Here is a 14,310-nt window from a genome sequence, read left to right as displayed (position 1 = left end):
AGATTGAATTTTTTTCAACATATTGGCTATTTATCTCTACTGTGGATAAAATGACTGTCGGGTTGTTCCACAAAATAAGGGTCACTGCAAGTGAAAACGCGAGGAATTCCCCTGCTCCTTTTCAAAATATATCTATGATGTGAGAGCACACACTGGGCTTCCCTTTCAATATCTCCTCCAAAAGACAGCAGCTACAACAGTACAGTGTGCACTGAATTCTCAGCCTCAGAGTGAGACTTGAGCTCAGGATCTTCTGTTTCCAAGGTGCAAGTGTTTTGTTTAGTTTAGAGATACAGCACGGAAACAGGCCCTTCTGCCCACCGAGTCCGCACCGACCAGCGATACCCGCACATTAACATTACCCAAAGCACACTAGGGACAATTTTACATTTACAACAAGCCAATTAACCTACAGACCTGTACATCTTTGGAGTGTGGGAGGAAACCGAAGATCTCTGAGAAAACCCATGTGGTCACGTGGAGAATGTACAAACTCTATACAGACAAGCGCCCGTAGTCAGGATCGAACCCGGGTCTCTGGTGCTCTAAGACAGTAACTCTACCGCTACTCCACCGTGCTGCCCTAAAAGTGCTACAATTGCACTGTGACTGACATCCCTGCAGAACACTGGACTGAGAAGAGTTGTGCAATTTTGACTGTGGCAGTAAGAGAGGCAAAAATGAGGAAGACTTGGTTATGTATGAGGCTGCTTTCAATAGCCCCTGAAATTGTATTGGAGAGTTAATCTGCACCAACCCAATTTCAAATTGCTTGCTAATTAAAAGCTGAGAGACACTGGGAGAACTTGAAGCTGGCCATGTATTAATTTATTCACAACAGGGATGTTATCACTGCCACGTCCAACAATTATTGTCTCTTCCTAATATGCCTTGAGAAACTGCAGAGAATTGTGGATGCAGCAGAGACCATCAAGGTTTCAAGGGTTTCAAGGTCAAGGTCAGTTTATTGTCACATGTACCAATTAAGGTACAGTGAAATTCGAATTACCATACAGCCATACTAAAGAAAAGCAACAAGACACACAACTACATGAAAGTTAACATAAACATCCACCACAGCGGATTCCCCACATTCCTCTCTGTGATGGAAGGCAATAAAGTCCAAACGTCTTCCTCTTTTATTCTCCAGCGGTCGGGGCAGTCGAACCATCCGCAGTCGGGGCGATCGAAGCTCCCACAGCCGGCGGTCGAAGCCTCCGCGTCGGGGCGATCGAAGCTGCATCGGGGTGATGGAAACTCCTGCGGCTTGGAGTTCCCGATGTCGGTCTCTGACCAGAGTCCGCGAGCTCCGTGATTATTACACTGTATCACTAAACTAAACTACACTACAATGCACTCCAGTACTGCAACAACCGACAATGGGAAATAAAGTTAACGTTTTGGAGTTGCACCTGCTGCTCCAGGGACCAGTTAGAACAGTACTGGGGTGCAGAAATCACCATCTGCGTGGGTGCAATTATCATTCGTATGGTTAAAAAAAAAAGAAGCTTTCCCAAGTCACATTGCTTACATTTAGTGAGCAAGCAAGAGTGTGCAGCTACCGACCACACAAAGTCAGGCAGGGGTAAGAGCTGGTCACCAGTCGTCAGTATGTGCACAGGTCCAAGAGTGGAATTTGAACCACAACCTTCTCATTCAAAGGGTAACTACCTGAGCCATGCTGGTGGGACTGTGGAAAAACCTTCAGCAACAGTAACATGGTTGTAAGCTGCCTGCTAGCAATAACCTGACCTTTGAATCTACGTCATTTAACAAAAAAAAGTGGACTGCTTGCCTCCAGTACTTATCATTAATTTTAGACTGTCTGGTGTCCAGGCATCACTACAGATAATACTTTTCCCCTTCTTGATAGGATGTAACGCTAGACCCTCTCGCTTGACTGAGTTGATTTGCTTTCTTCCTTAAATGAATAGAATTGTCCAGAAAAAAATAGATTTGACTTTTAATAATTCACATTCAGCCAACCCACAGCGGATCAATGTGGCTGGTGATGTTTGTGGTTGTGTGGGGGGGTTGGTGCCGATGGAAGGAGTTCAGCTCGATAGCCGGTACTATTTCCCAAAAGAGAAAACCTGGTGCCTCAGTGCTCTGACATCACGAACGCTCACAGATTGATCCTGCGAGCCAGCAGAGAGAAAGCAAAAAGATGAAAGGCAAAGTCAGCCTTTCTCCAGTCGTTCCCAGTGATATCCATGGACTAGCCCTCAGGCAAAGTGAGCTTCAGAGAGCTCATTCATAAATAGCCTTGCCTGTGTGCTGAGCCACCAGAGACAACCTCTGTTCTGATCAACTTCAAAGGGGCATGTTCAAGATATACTATTTAGATGTGTAACGTTTATTACAAAATCCTTGACATTTTTGTTCATTGAAATGTTTAATTATAACTGCTGCTGAATGGATCCTTCTATATTACAAGTGTGTGCATGCGTGTGCACGAGACTTATGGTCATAGATAAAGATCAGTTCTGTACTACAAAAGGGGATGACAAGTTAAAAGATCAAAATTATTCATTGTCTTTTTAACCTGAACCATTTTGTCATTGCTAAGAATCTTGGCAACAGATTAACCTTCTGATGGGTTAATGTCCTATCCATCTTTCACAATCTAGTCATCTATAAATTATATTGAATAGTTCCGTGCCTATTACAGAGCCAAATTCAAGTGAGCAGAGGTAGAGAAAGTGATCGTTCTCTGTCCGAACACAGGATCTGGAGTTCACCCCTCTCTTCAGCGTCCGAAGGGTTAGCATCCTTGCCGTGGTTGCTAAGCCTTGGTCAGTTGCTATTCTTGGTTCCAGTTCATAACGTGTAGGAAGGAACTGCAAATGGTGGTTTACGCCGACTGAAGAAGGATCTCGACCTGAAACGTCAACCATTCCTTCTATCCAGAGATGCTGCCTGACCCGCTGAGATACTCCAGCATTTTGTGGATGCTTGGTTTCAGGTTGTTAGCCCGAAAAGGCACGTACATGAAATGAGCAGCGAAGTAGGGCTGACAAGCCAGACACAGCAAGTGTGAAGGAAGCAACTGATGAGAAAACCTGTGAATGTACAATTGACAGATAATTATTAAAGAGAGCACAATGTCTTGGCGTTTTAGCTAATTTGGTCTTTTTCTGCAGGCTGCATAATTGCCATTTATATTCTGCATTTCTAACGTGACCGGGTTGGGTACAAACTCAATTGTAGACAAGTCGAAAAGGCTTGTCTCGTGTACTTTGAATGAACTGATTGCACAGGATCTACTTAATTTGGCTAGGACTTGCAAACTAGAACATGTCTGAGGATGAGCAGGCTTTTAAGTGAATAGATTCTCAATGGTGCTGCCTTTGGAGCGAAAGATCACATCTTCCGGAGCTGGTGTATCTGAATGAGCCAGATGGTGTAGAAGAATAATGACATAATTAACTGTTCTCAGTTTAGAGGTGCTTACATTCAAATCCAATTTATTTGCCACAAATGTGGGTACTTCCAATAGAAATTGTTTTGCCAGACATCACGCCTTCTATCAATGCAATTTATCTTTTAACTATTTACATCACATTTAATCTGATCACTCCTGATGCCTCTGTTGGCATCCATCTCCAGTCAGCGCCCGGTCAGCAGATGCCAGCTGTAACATTGGCCTCAGCTCCCTGATTGGGGATGGGAAAACAGCGGCAATATTGTACTCACTGCTTCTGATGGCTTCAATCAGAAAGCGTGAATGGATTTTGGTAATGGCAGGATCTGGCTCATTTGTGATGCCCTTCTCTGTGAAGTGTGCCATTGCCCGGGCTCATTCATAAAGATGGCTTACATGGACTCAGGGGTTGTAAATGTAAAAGAATTACCACTTCTTTACCACCCTACCTGTGACACTGCTTTCAGAGAATTATGTACTTTTACTCCTAACACCCTCTGCTGTACAATGCTCCCCTGAGCCCTACCATTTACTGTGAATGTCCTACCCTCGTTTAACTTCCCTAAAATGCAACACCTCGCACTTAGTTAAATTGGACACCAGTTGCCATTTACCTCGCTGATCAAGATCCCACTGTAGGTTTGATAGCCTTCTTAATGATACACCTATTTTTGTGTCGCCTGCAAATGTACAGCTGTGCATTGTACAGCTCATTGTACAATGCAGCCTGAAGAAGTCTCGACCCAAAACTTCACTTATTCCTTTTCTCCAGAGATGCTGTCTGACCGGTTGAGTTATTCCAGCATTTTGTGTCTATCTTCTATGTACTAACCATGCCTCGTACATTGTACAAGGAGGGTGCCCACCTGATGACCCCAATGAAGTCTTTACCCCTACCCCTACTCAAGAGATTAAGAAGGTGCCAATTATAGTAGGGATTGTAATATCAAGTCCTATAAGCTCAACTCATTCAAAGCCTTAAAAATGCTGACACAAAATGCTGGAGCAACTCAGCAGGCCAGGCAGCATCTCTGAAGAGAAGAAATGGGTGATGTTTCGGGCGAGACCCTTCTTCAGGCTGAGAGTCAGGGGAGGGGGAGACATAGAGATATGGAAGAGTAAGGTGTGACAACGAGAGATCAAAGGAGACGAGATCAAAGAAAATGAGAATAGATCATTGTTAGCTGTGGAGAAGGTAACAACCAGGCATACAATCAGTAAAATGTAATCAGGACAGTGAAACTAGTCGGAGAACTAGGATGGGGGAGGGATGGAAAGAGGAAAAGCAAGGGTTTTTTTAAATTAGAGAAGTCAATATCCATTCCGCTGGGTTGTAAGTTGCCCAAGCAAAATATGAGGTGCTGTTCCTCTAATTTACATTGGGCCTCACTCTGACAATGGAGGAGATCCAGGGCAGAAAGGTCAGTGTGACAATGGGAGGGGGAGTTAAAATGTTTAGGAATCGGGAGATCACATAGGCCTAGGCGGATTGAGCGAAGGTGTTCGGCGAAACGATCTCTGAGCCTGCGCTTGGAGTGATTCTGTATCCAGTTAGCTAGCTATCCCTGCATCCCATGTGATCTAACCTTCCAGAGTAGTCTATCATACAGGACCTTGTCAAAAGCCCTGGTAAAGTCCATGGAGCCAACATTCAATCACTGCCCTCATCAATCCTCATGGTTACCTCTTCAAAAAACTCCATATTTGTGGGAAGGTGAGGTTTGACCTCCTTTGCTTTGAAGGAGTAGGAGTGTATGTTTGAAATTGCCTCCCAGTTGATTGTTAAGGGTCTGATAACCATTAATAATAATAATAATAATACATTTAATTTATATAGCGCTTTTCAGGATACTCAAAGACGTTTTACAGAGCAAACAAAACATAAAAACAAACAAACAAACAAAAGATTTGTCTGCAGGCTATCAACATAAATTGGCTGCAGGCTATCAACATAAAGAATATATGAATTTTGGTGGCTAATGCTTCACTTAATGACCCGGACAGTGAACAGATGAACAGGAATAAAAAGTAATTGTTGAAGATACCTAACATTATTTAAAGATGCCACGCTCAGTTTTTCACTCTTCACTTGCCAAGCGCAGGCAGATGGGACTAGTGCAGATGAGCAATGTTAGTCGGCGTAGGCAAGTTGGGCCCTGAACAGGATCCGGACCTTCCATGCAAGAACAGCCCATCACCTGCACAAGTGGGGGATGACAGACAGCCCTGCTTGTGACTGCGGATATCTAGACCAGACCATCCCACACATGGTGAATGACTGCTCACTGAGGCATCAAGGCCATCCACCCAGCAACTGATGCTGCCCTGCCCTGGATGTCTACCCTTGACCTACAACTTTAGGCTGTGCACGCCATACGCAAGGAGAAGAAGAGAAGAAGAAGTTGGGCCGAAGGGCATGTTTCCACTCTGTATGACTCTATGACATGTTAAACCCTTGTACAAAAACGAAGTGTTTGAGGAACGCAGCAGGTCAGGCAGCGCCTGTGGATGGAACGGACAGACATTGTTTCTAAAGAAGGGTACCGACTCGAAACTTCATCTGTACATTTCCCTCCACAGATTCCGCCTGACCCACTGAGTCCCTCCAGCATTTTGTTTTTTGCTCACAATTCCACCATCTGCAGTGTCTTGTGTCTACATATTAAGCCTTTCAACACTTTCTTCATTCAGGAAAAATATCTAAAGGATTGGAGTTCATAACATGAGAGAACTTAGAAATTACAAGAACAAGACTGATGAAGCTGCAGGGCTGAGGATTTGCACTTATTAAAACCAGACTGAGCTGATGTTCCATTCATCAGTCACACGAGGTCCAAAACTTTGGAATTTACTTCCTCAGCTTCTGACCTTCTCTACCTGTCCTCCCTCTGTGAAGACATTCCTTAAAAAGTTTCGAGCAAACTTTGATACTGAAGTATTTGAAAGATAGTTTAGATTTATTTGGTTTAGAAATACAGCGCGGAAACAGGCCCTTCGGCCCACCAAGTCCGCACCGACCAGCGATCCCCGCACTTTAATGTAGGAAAATAACTGCAGATGCTGGTACAAATCGAAGGTATCACAAAATGCTGGAGTAACTCAGCGGGTCAGGCAGCATCTCAGGAGAGAAGGAATGGGTGATGTTTTGGGTGGAGACCCTTCTCCTGAGATGCTGCCTGACCCGCTGAGTTACTCCAGCATTGTGTGATACCCACACATTAATACTATCCGACACACACTAGGACAATTTACACATACACCAAGCCAATTAACCTACATACCTGTACGTCTTTGGAGTGTGGGAGGAAACCGATGTTCTCGGAGAAAACCTACGCAGTCACGGGGAGAACGTACAAATTCCGTACAGACAGCAGCCGCAGTCGGGATCGAACCTGGGTTTCCGGCGCTGCAAGCGCTGTAAGGCAGCAACTCTACCGCTGCGCCACCGTGCCATCCTTAAATTGATGGCAAGGACTGCTTGGTAACTCTCCCATAATGTGCCGAGAGGAATGTTTTACTATATTAAGGGACTGTTTGGACTCTCCGGTAATTCCATCGTTCCAACAGCTATAGTTCCTCCTGGTTTATTTAGAGATATTGTAAACGAGAAAATGAAAGTGTTTGTATGGTCTTTAGTAAGTCAAAATAAATAAGTTTAAGCCGTCCATTAAAATACTTAAGGAAGTTAAGAGTATATATTAAGCGTTTGTTCTCTATTATTACCAACATTAATTAAAGCTTGTGTTGCTCTTTTGAACTTACAAAAAAAAGTTTTTTTTTGCACCAAGCAGCCAGAGCCTTTGGGGACAGAGATTCAGATTTCCATTATCCTTTGTGTGAAAAACTGTTTCCTGATTTCACTTATGAAAAGCCAGGCTCCAATTTTAAGATTATGCCCCTTGTACCGAATGCTCCCAGCAGAGGAAATAGTTTCTCAGTGTTGAGCCGATTGGATCTCGTAATTATTTTAAACATCTCGATTAGATCAACTTTCAACCTTCCCAACACAGGGGAATAAAAGCAAGGTTTATGAATACTGTCTTTATGTTTTAACCCTTTAAACCCCAGAATCATTCTGGTTAATCTACAGTACATAGTACCTGCTTTGAGGGCAATATATCCTTCTTGTGGTTCATGGACCATCATCGAGTATCTGACCAAGGTTTGGTAGAGCACCACAGCAAAGTCAATGGATATTTTTAAGGCAGAGATAGATAGATTCTCGATTAGTATGGGGGTGTCGGAGGTTAAGGGGAGAAGGCAGGAGATTGGGGTTAGGATGGAGAGATCGATCAGCCTTGATTGAATGGTGGAGTAGACTCGATGGGCGAATGGCCTAATTCTGTTCCTATCATTTATGAACATGAACTTTTATAATCCAACTCTGCAGGGAATGGACAACATTCCACATGCCTTGGTGATTACATAGATTGTGCAATAACCTGACACCTGTACATGGACCAAGTTCCTTTTCTTCTATACACTACTTAGTCTTGAATCAGTTGGAAAATATGTGCTCCCTGATTTGTCATGTTCTCTGAATTTTCCTAATTGCTATTTTCATTTTTATAACGCATCCTGAAATCCCAGCTCTCTCTGGGCAGCCTTTGATCACTCTCTCAGCTCTTTCAAAAGGGGTCAGTGTCTTTTCTCCCTCCGTGCTGTACTGGTTTCCCTTGTGTGCTAAAAACTGACTTAAAAACGACCTGTTAATTCAATTCAGTATTTATTTGATTTGGAATATTATTATCAACGAACATTTCCTTGCATCTGGTGCTTCACGAAGGCATGCCACTTCTATGCATCCATACCAGGCACGAATGGTTGCTCAAAGTAAATCAATTGTTTTTGACAAATGCAGACTCAGACATTGCTCGCCCAGAGTGAGCGACAATGACAGAAATTAAATCCATTAACTGGAAGCTCTTTGTTTCTCCCTAGGTACACCAGACCCCTCATTGGACGACAAAGGCAAAGGGACACAGCAGCAAGAGGAAGGGGCTTTCTCTGGTAATTGCACCTTGTTACATCTTAGTGGTGGAGCACATCTCCTATACCTGTTCCACTGTTGTGTGGAGGCACAGCGTCCTCTCTGTAGAATGGCCAGCACACAGCCACTGCTGACGTTAACAAAGAGAATTTCATTATGTTTAGGAATTTAAAAATAGAGCATGAAACCAAGGAGCAGGCCGCTTCTCCATGAATAAACTTTCCCTCACTGGCATTGCACTGTGGTCTTCAAAACCACAAATATAAGTAATTCCCTAGCTACGTACCATGGAGCCTTATATATAAACTTTTAATGCCATGTTCTGATTAATTTCCAAGTTTAATTGATCTTGTTCTGCTAATTTAAATTTTTCCATCAATGTGGACTCGGAAACCCCTTTCCCAAGTCCTATGATATTTAATGGATGGATCATAAGTGGAGCTTTTAGCACCAGGTCTGTTGCACAGACATGGCCCTGAGGACATAGTTTAAACGCCTCTGGTTTATTTCTTCAGTCTCCAGAAACGCACCTAATTGTGCTCTTAGCCCATTTGTGCTTTTCACTCCAAAGACCCGTTTGACAGATCTATTTCCCTTGGATTAAAGGTATCACAAAATGCTGGAATAACTCAGCAGGTCAGGCAGCATCTCTGGAGAGAAGAAATTACATCAGTCTGAAGAAGGGTCCCGACCCGAAACGTCACCCATTCCTTCTCTCCAGAGATGCTGCCTGACCTGCTGAGTTACTCCAGCATTTTGTGATACCAGCATCTGAAGTTATTTTCCTACATCCCTTGGATTAAAAGTCACTCCCAACTTCCCTCCTCATTTCCAACTACCTACCTTGCGTCATATCAACTATTAGAGCAGGGTGGGTCACAAAATCAGTTCTCCCCCGTTCAGTCAATAGGAAGTGCTGGTAAAACAAGCTGATGCTATCCGCGGTGAGGCAGGGACTCTGCTCTGACATTGTCTGTGTCTGAATGATCTACTGTTGGATGCTCAATGCCAGGAGTTTAATAACCGTGAAAGAGTTAATATAGACGACACTTATAAGACACAAATACATGTCACACATCTGTGGTTTCAGTGTGGATAGAGACGGAGGATCCTTGTGCAGTGCCGTCCCTGGGGCAGTGCATGTTTCACAGGTTGTTGCTTCTCCGTAGTTGCTTGCCTCTCCACAGCTGGTGCCTCCCTTGGTCTCCATTTCTATCATCAAAACTGGATGTGGCAGATTTCCATTGGGCAGGTCCAGTGGTTGTATGTGTGATTGGATTTGAAGTATTGTCACCTTATTTTTCCAAGGGTTGCACCACAAGTAAACCTGCGCATGTTGTCTCATGGCATCTATATCCATACGTCTTTCAACAGGGGTTACTTGATAGTAATCATGGACAAGGACGGCACGGTGGCACAGTGATAGAGTTGCTGCCTTGCAACGCCAGAGTCCCAGGTTCGACCCTGACCAGGGGTGCTGTCTGTATGGAGCTTGTACGTTCTCCCCGCGACCGCGTGGGTTTTCCCCGGGTGCTCCGGTTTCCACCCACACGCCAAAAACATACAGCTTTGTAGGTTAATCTAGCTTAGGTAAAAAACAATGTAAATTGTCCCTAGTGTGTAGGGTAGTGCTAGTGCACTGGGATCGATGGTCGGCACGGACCCGGTAGGCCGAAGGGCCTGTTTCCGCACCGTAACTCTACAGTAAACTAAACTAAACTACTAGCGTGGGGGAAGGTGTAACCTTCCTCGCCATCCCTTCCCTCCGCTCCCAACCCAATTGCAATCGGCCCCCTGTGACTGTGACTGAGATAAAGTATTCATAAGCTGCAAGAATCTAATCAGGCCTCTGCCTGGTCTGAATGATACGATACGACTGTGCTTATCCACTGGTGCTGCAGGAAAAAACCCACCCAGGATGCTGCCAATTACTCTTTAATTGACTGAAAAGACAGCAAGGGTTTTTTTGATGATGTAGCACCTATAATCTTTAGCCTCTTCCTCTCAGCCTTTTATATCTGAGTACAGTAATATTGCATTTTCAACAGGATTCCACTGAAACGTTCCAGTTCCTACAGTTTTTATAGACTAATTCAAAACACTGCAATTTGCCAAACATGTTTAGTTTGTCAGTACGGATCATATGGAACGGCATACGGCACAATGGTTTACAGATGGTTACTGGCTACAAAACTGGGACTGGTTACACAGCACAAAACCTGGTATTAGTTGTGACAGAATTTGATAGCATTTCAACCCATGTTTATCAGGACATAGAAGATTAATTACACTGCCAAAATCCTTTTCTTTAATCCTATGCAGATCATATTTTATGCTGTGGTGTTTACAGTTCACCGGAGCGATGGGTTAGCTTGACATGTTCCACACAGAGCTCTTACATAATCAGAGTGTTGGGCATATTCTTCTGATGTTGGGTGACGGCACAAAGCAAGGTGTGGGTAGCTTCCTACACCTCTGCATTCTGTTTGGCAGTGATACAATGGCAAGTGTAGCATTCCCTCGTGGTACAACAGCTTTCCACCACCGCCTCCCCTCCTATCCGCAAAATATTTCTCCTTTTGCTTTGCTGCTCCTTAAGATAGTGAGAAATCTTGGAAAATAGCCTCACCTAAAACTCTATTCTTATGTGAGCCTAAAATGAATAATGAGCAGAATTATAAAAGTATAGTTTTATTATGGCAGAGATAGAGGCCATTCATTCTGTCCAGGCAATGCAAGCTCCTAGTGGAGCAACTCATCTGTCCCAGTAATAAAGTGAAAGAAAAATAATAATAACTTTCTATTATGTTGCTCCTGTGATGATCCAGACATGCCCCAAAGTGTATTATTTTAGTTTAATTTAGAGATACAGTGTGGAAACAGGCCCTTCAGCCCACCGAGCCCGTGCCGACCAGCGATCCCTGTACACTAGCACTATCCTACACACTAGGGACAATTTACAGCCTTTACTAAAGCCAATTAACCTACAAACCTGTATGTCTTTGGAATGTGGGAGGAAACCAGAGCACCCGGGGAAAATCCACGCGGTCACGGGGAAAACAGAAACTCCGTATAGACAGCACCCGTAGTCAGTATCGAACCCAGGTCTCTGCCGCTGTAAGGCAGCAACTCTACCGCTGCTCTACTGTGCCTCCCCTGTGTATTAATGCTGAAATGTAGTCAATTTCTTAATTTAGGAAATATGGAGATTTAGTTTTGACCATTTGGTTCCCACAAACATCATTGTGATCATTTTAGTGATGTATGTTGAAGGATAAATAAAGGGCTTTTCTTGAAGCTGGGTCATTTAACATCTACCTGATAGAGTAAGGTCAGCCTCGGTTTAATGCTTCATACATTTGACGATGTCAAACTCCATTTCTAGTGCACGGTATGTCAGGCCGGGTGTAGTGGTCAAGCCACTGCTATGACGACCGAACCTATAACCTTGCAGGCAATATTTGTACTATTGAGCCAGGATCGATAGATTTGACAGTCAACTTGTTCATTATAAATAAGCCTGACCCCATTCTCACTTAGATTCTACAGAGGTTCCTAAAACCAGATCATTGGATATTGACCAGGAGTTGAAACCTCAACTAATTCCTGCTGCACCTTCTCCCCACCTGAGTTCAGCTCAAGTAACCCCCATCCGTGTCCTGATATGACTTGCCACTGAGCAGCAACCACCCTTCACACCTCCTGGTATTCATCGTTCCACTCTATCTAATGAGAAGAATTTACCCCTGATGTCCATCTGCTTGATTTAGCATGGTGCACAATGACACTGTTGACTTATTAATAACCATGAGTGGCATCCTCCTCTTTCTCATGTTTTATGCTCATTTTCACGATAATTTCTGCGACAGGGGTTTGTGCTCCTTTGGATTTTGAGGCTGTACTTTTTAGTAGTTCTTTGCTTGATCCACAACATGGCTACTTTGAAGTGTAAGAAAATAACTGCAGATGCTGGTACAAATCGAAGGTATTTATTCACAAAATGCTGGAGTAACTCAGTAGGTCAGGCAGCATCTCAGGAGAGAAGGAATGGGTGATGTTTCGGGTCGAGACCCTGTCTGAAGAAGGGTCTCGACCCGAAACGTCACCCATTCCTTCTCTACTGAGATGCTGCCTGACCTGCTGAGTTACTCCAGCATTTTGTGAATAAATGGCTACTTCGAAAGTCAGCAGGCAGTTTGACTGGAAACTGTGAAAATGCACCTAGACAGTATTTACTGACTAGTTCAAGTATTCATTTAATCATTTCTTCAACTTCCACCTCTCCATGTAATCACAAATACCGTTATTTCTCCCGCTATTCCTGCCAATGCTTTCACTCCTTTGGCCTTTCTCACTGGATCATGGCTGTTACGCCACTGACCAGCACATCTCAAAATCAAATGGTATTGGTAATGCTAAAGTGTGCATTTCGAAGGCCAAGTGGGGAATTCTTAAAGCCAATTACACAAAAGCCTAAATGCTGCACGGTTTAATGCCAGCACGCCGTTTAACTGCCAAAAATAAAAACTTTTTTTCAAGAAGGTCATTGGGGATTTTTCTTTTGTTCGTTTCATTGGCTAAAACTGAAAAGTTCACACCTTAACTATTACCTTAATGCTTCCGGGAACAAACAGAGCCGGTGGAAGCAATATAAAGTAAAGAAAGAATGATTTAATCAGTTTGATAGAATAATGAACAGCAGGAAGTAAATAGCACAATTAATGGAATGGAGAAATGAGGGCCTGAATGTCAGCTCAAGTTAGAGACAGAAGGACAGCTTTCTCTTCATCCCCATCCTTTGATCTAAAAAAATGTCAAAATGACTTTTCATATAAATCGATAATTGTGCATCTATTCCATTATAATGATTGTACGTGTGTAGCAGAAGATACCAAATGTGATCTTAAGGAGAATTGGGATTACTGGGCAGTGATAACCAGACCAGGTAAAGGTTTTGTGTGATATTTGTTTGAATATTTCCTTCTCTCCTGAGATGCTGCCTGACCTGCCTGACCTGCTGATAACTCAGTTATCAGTTACTCCAGCATTTTGTGAATAAATACCTTCGATTTGTACCAGCATCTGCAGTTATTTTCTTATACTATTTGTTTGAATATGTCATGTGGGACAGAGCTTATTGACAGAATTTACTTGAGTATTTCCTGAACGGCCCAGAGTGGAAGATGCTTCCTATCCTTCACTACCCCACACTTCATCCAGTCTGTATCCAACCCCTGCAGGCTGACGTTTTCTGGCTAGATCATTGGGGAGGGATCAGAAGAGGAAATGTGCATGAGTTTACTCTCACATAATCCAGGCCAAATGGTGCATGATCTGAGACTAATTACAAAACTGTATCATTCTGCTTCAAATGGCATAGAATTTAGCACCACATTTCCCACCCATACCAACTCAGTTATAGCGAGATCCTTTTCTCAGCCCTGCACTGTTACCATGGTCCCTCAACTTTTTGGCCCTCTTCATTTCTCCTTCTAAACCTCTTTTGCAGATGTTGGCTCACTTTTGCGCATGTCTAATGGTGCTTGCCACCTCTCCTCCGTCTCTCGTGACCCCTCCGATACCTCTATGTTGTCAGCCTATTTGTTTAACATCTGGGGGTGTATGAACTGCAGTCTTCTGCAGTTAAACGTTAGAAGAATGAAGCCTAGTGTTTGGGCAATGGGAAAACCTGTCAGCTAATTATCCAGGCACAAGAAACTGCAGATGTTGAAATCTTGAGCAAAACACAAAATGCTGGAGTAACTCAGTGGGCCAGACAGCATCTCTGGAGAAAAGGAATAGGTGACGATTCGGGTTGGAACCCTTCTTCAGACTGAAGTCTGACTGATTGACTGAAGAATGGACAGATGATATTTAGGGCTGGGACCCTTCTTCA

The 14,310-nt window shown here is 43.5% G+C and overlaps 1 protein-coding gene across 3 annotated transcripts in view; it reads left to right on the top strand.

Moving 5' to 3' along the window:
- LOC144607995 (MORN repeat-containing protein 1-like) overlaps positions 1-14,310 on the top strand; it is a 167,709-nt gene that overhangs the window by 58,650 nt on the left and 94,749 nt on the right. For all 3 annotated transcript variants that reach the window (XR_013549161.1, XM_078425198.1, XM_078425199.1), the window contains one exon: positions 8,366-8,434. Coding sequence is in view for 2 of the 3 variants with exons in the window: in XM_078425198.1 (XP_078281324.1) it covers positions 8,366-8,434 (69 nt within the window). In the remaining variant the exon portion in view is untranslated. The remainder of the gene's footprint in view (positions 1-8,365; positions 8,435-14,310) is intronic.

Source organism: Rhinoraja longicauda, chromosome 30 (genome assembly GCF_053455715.1).
Source record: "Rhinoraja longicauda isolate Sanriku21f chromosome 30, sRhiLon1.1, whole genome shotgun sequence".
In the NCBI taxonomy this organism is placed as follows: Eukaryota; Metazoa; Chordata; class Chondrichthyes; order Rajiformes; family Arhynchobatidae; genus Rhinoraja; species Rhinoraja longicauda.
This window is presented reverse-complemented; position numbering and strand designations above follow the sequence as displayed.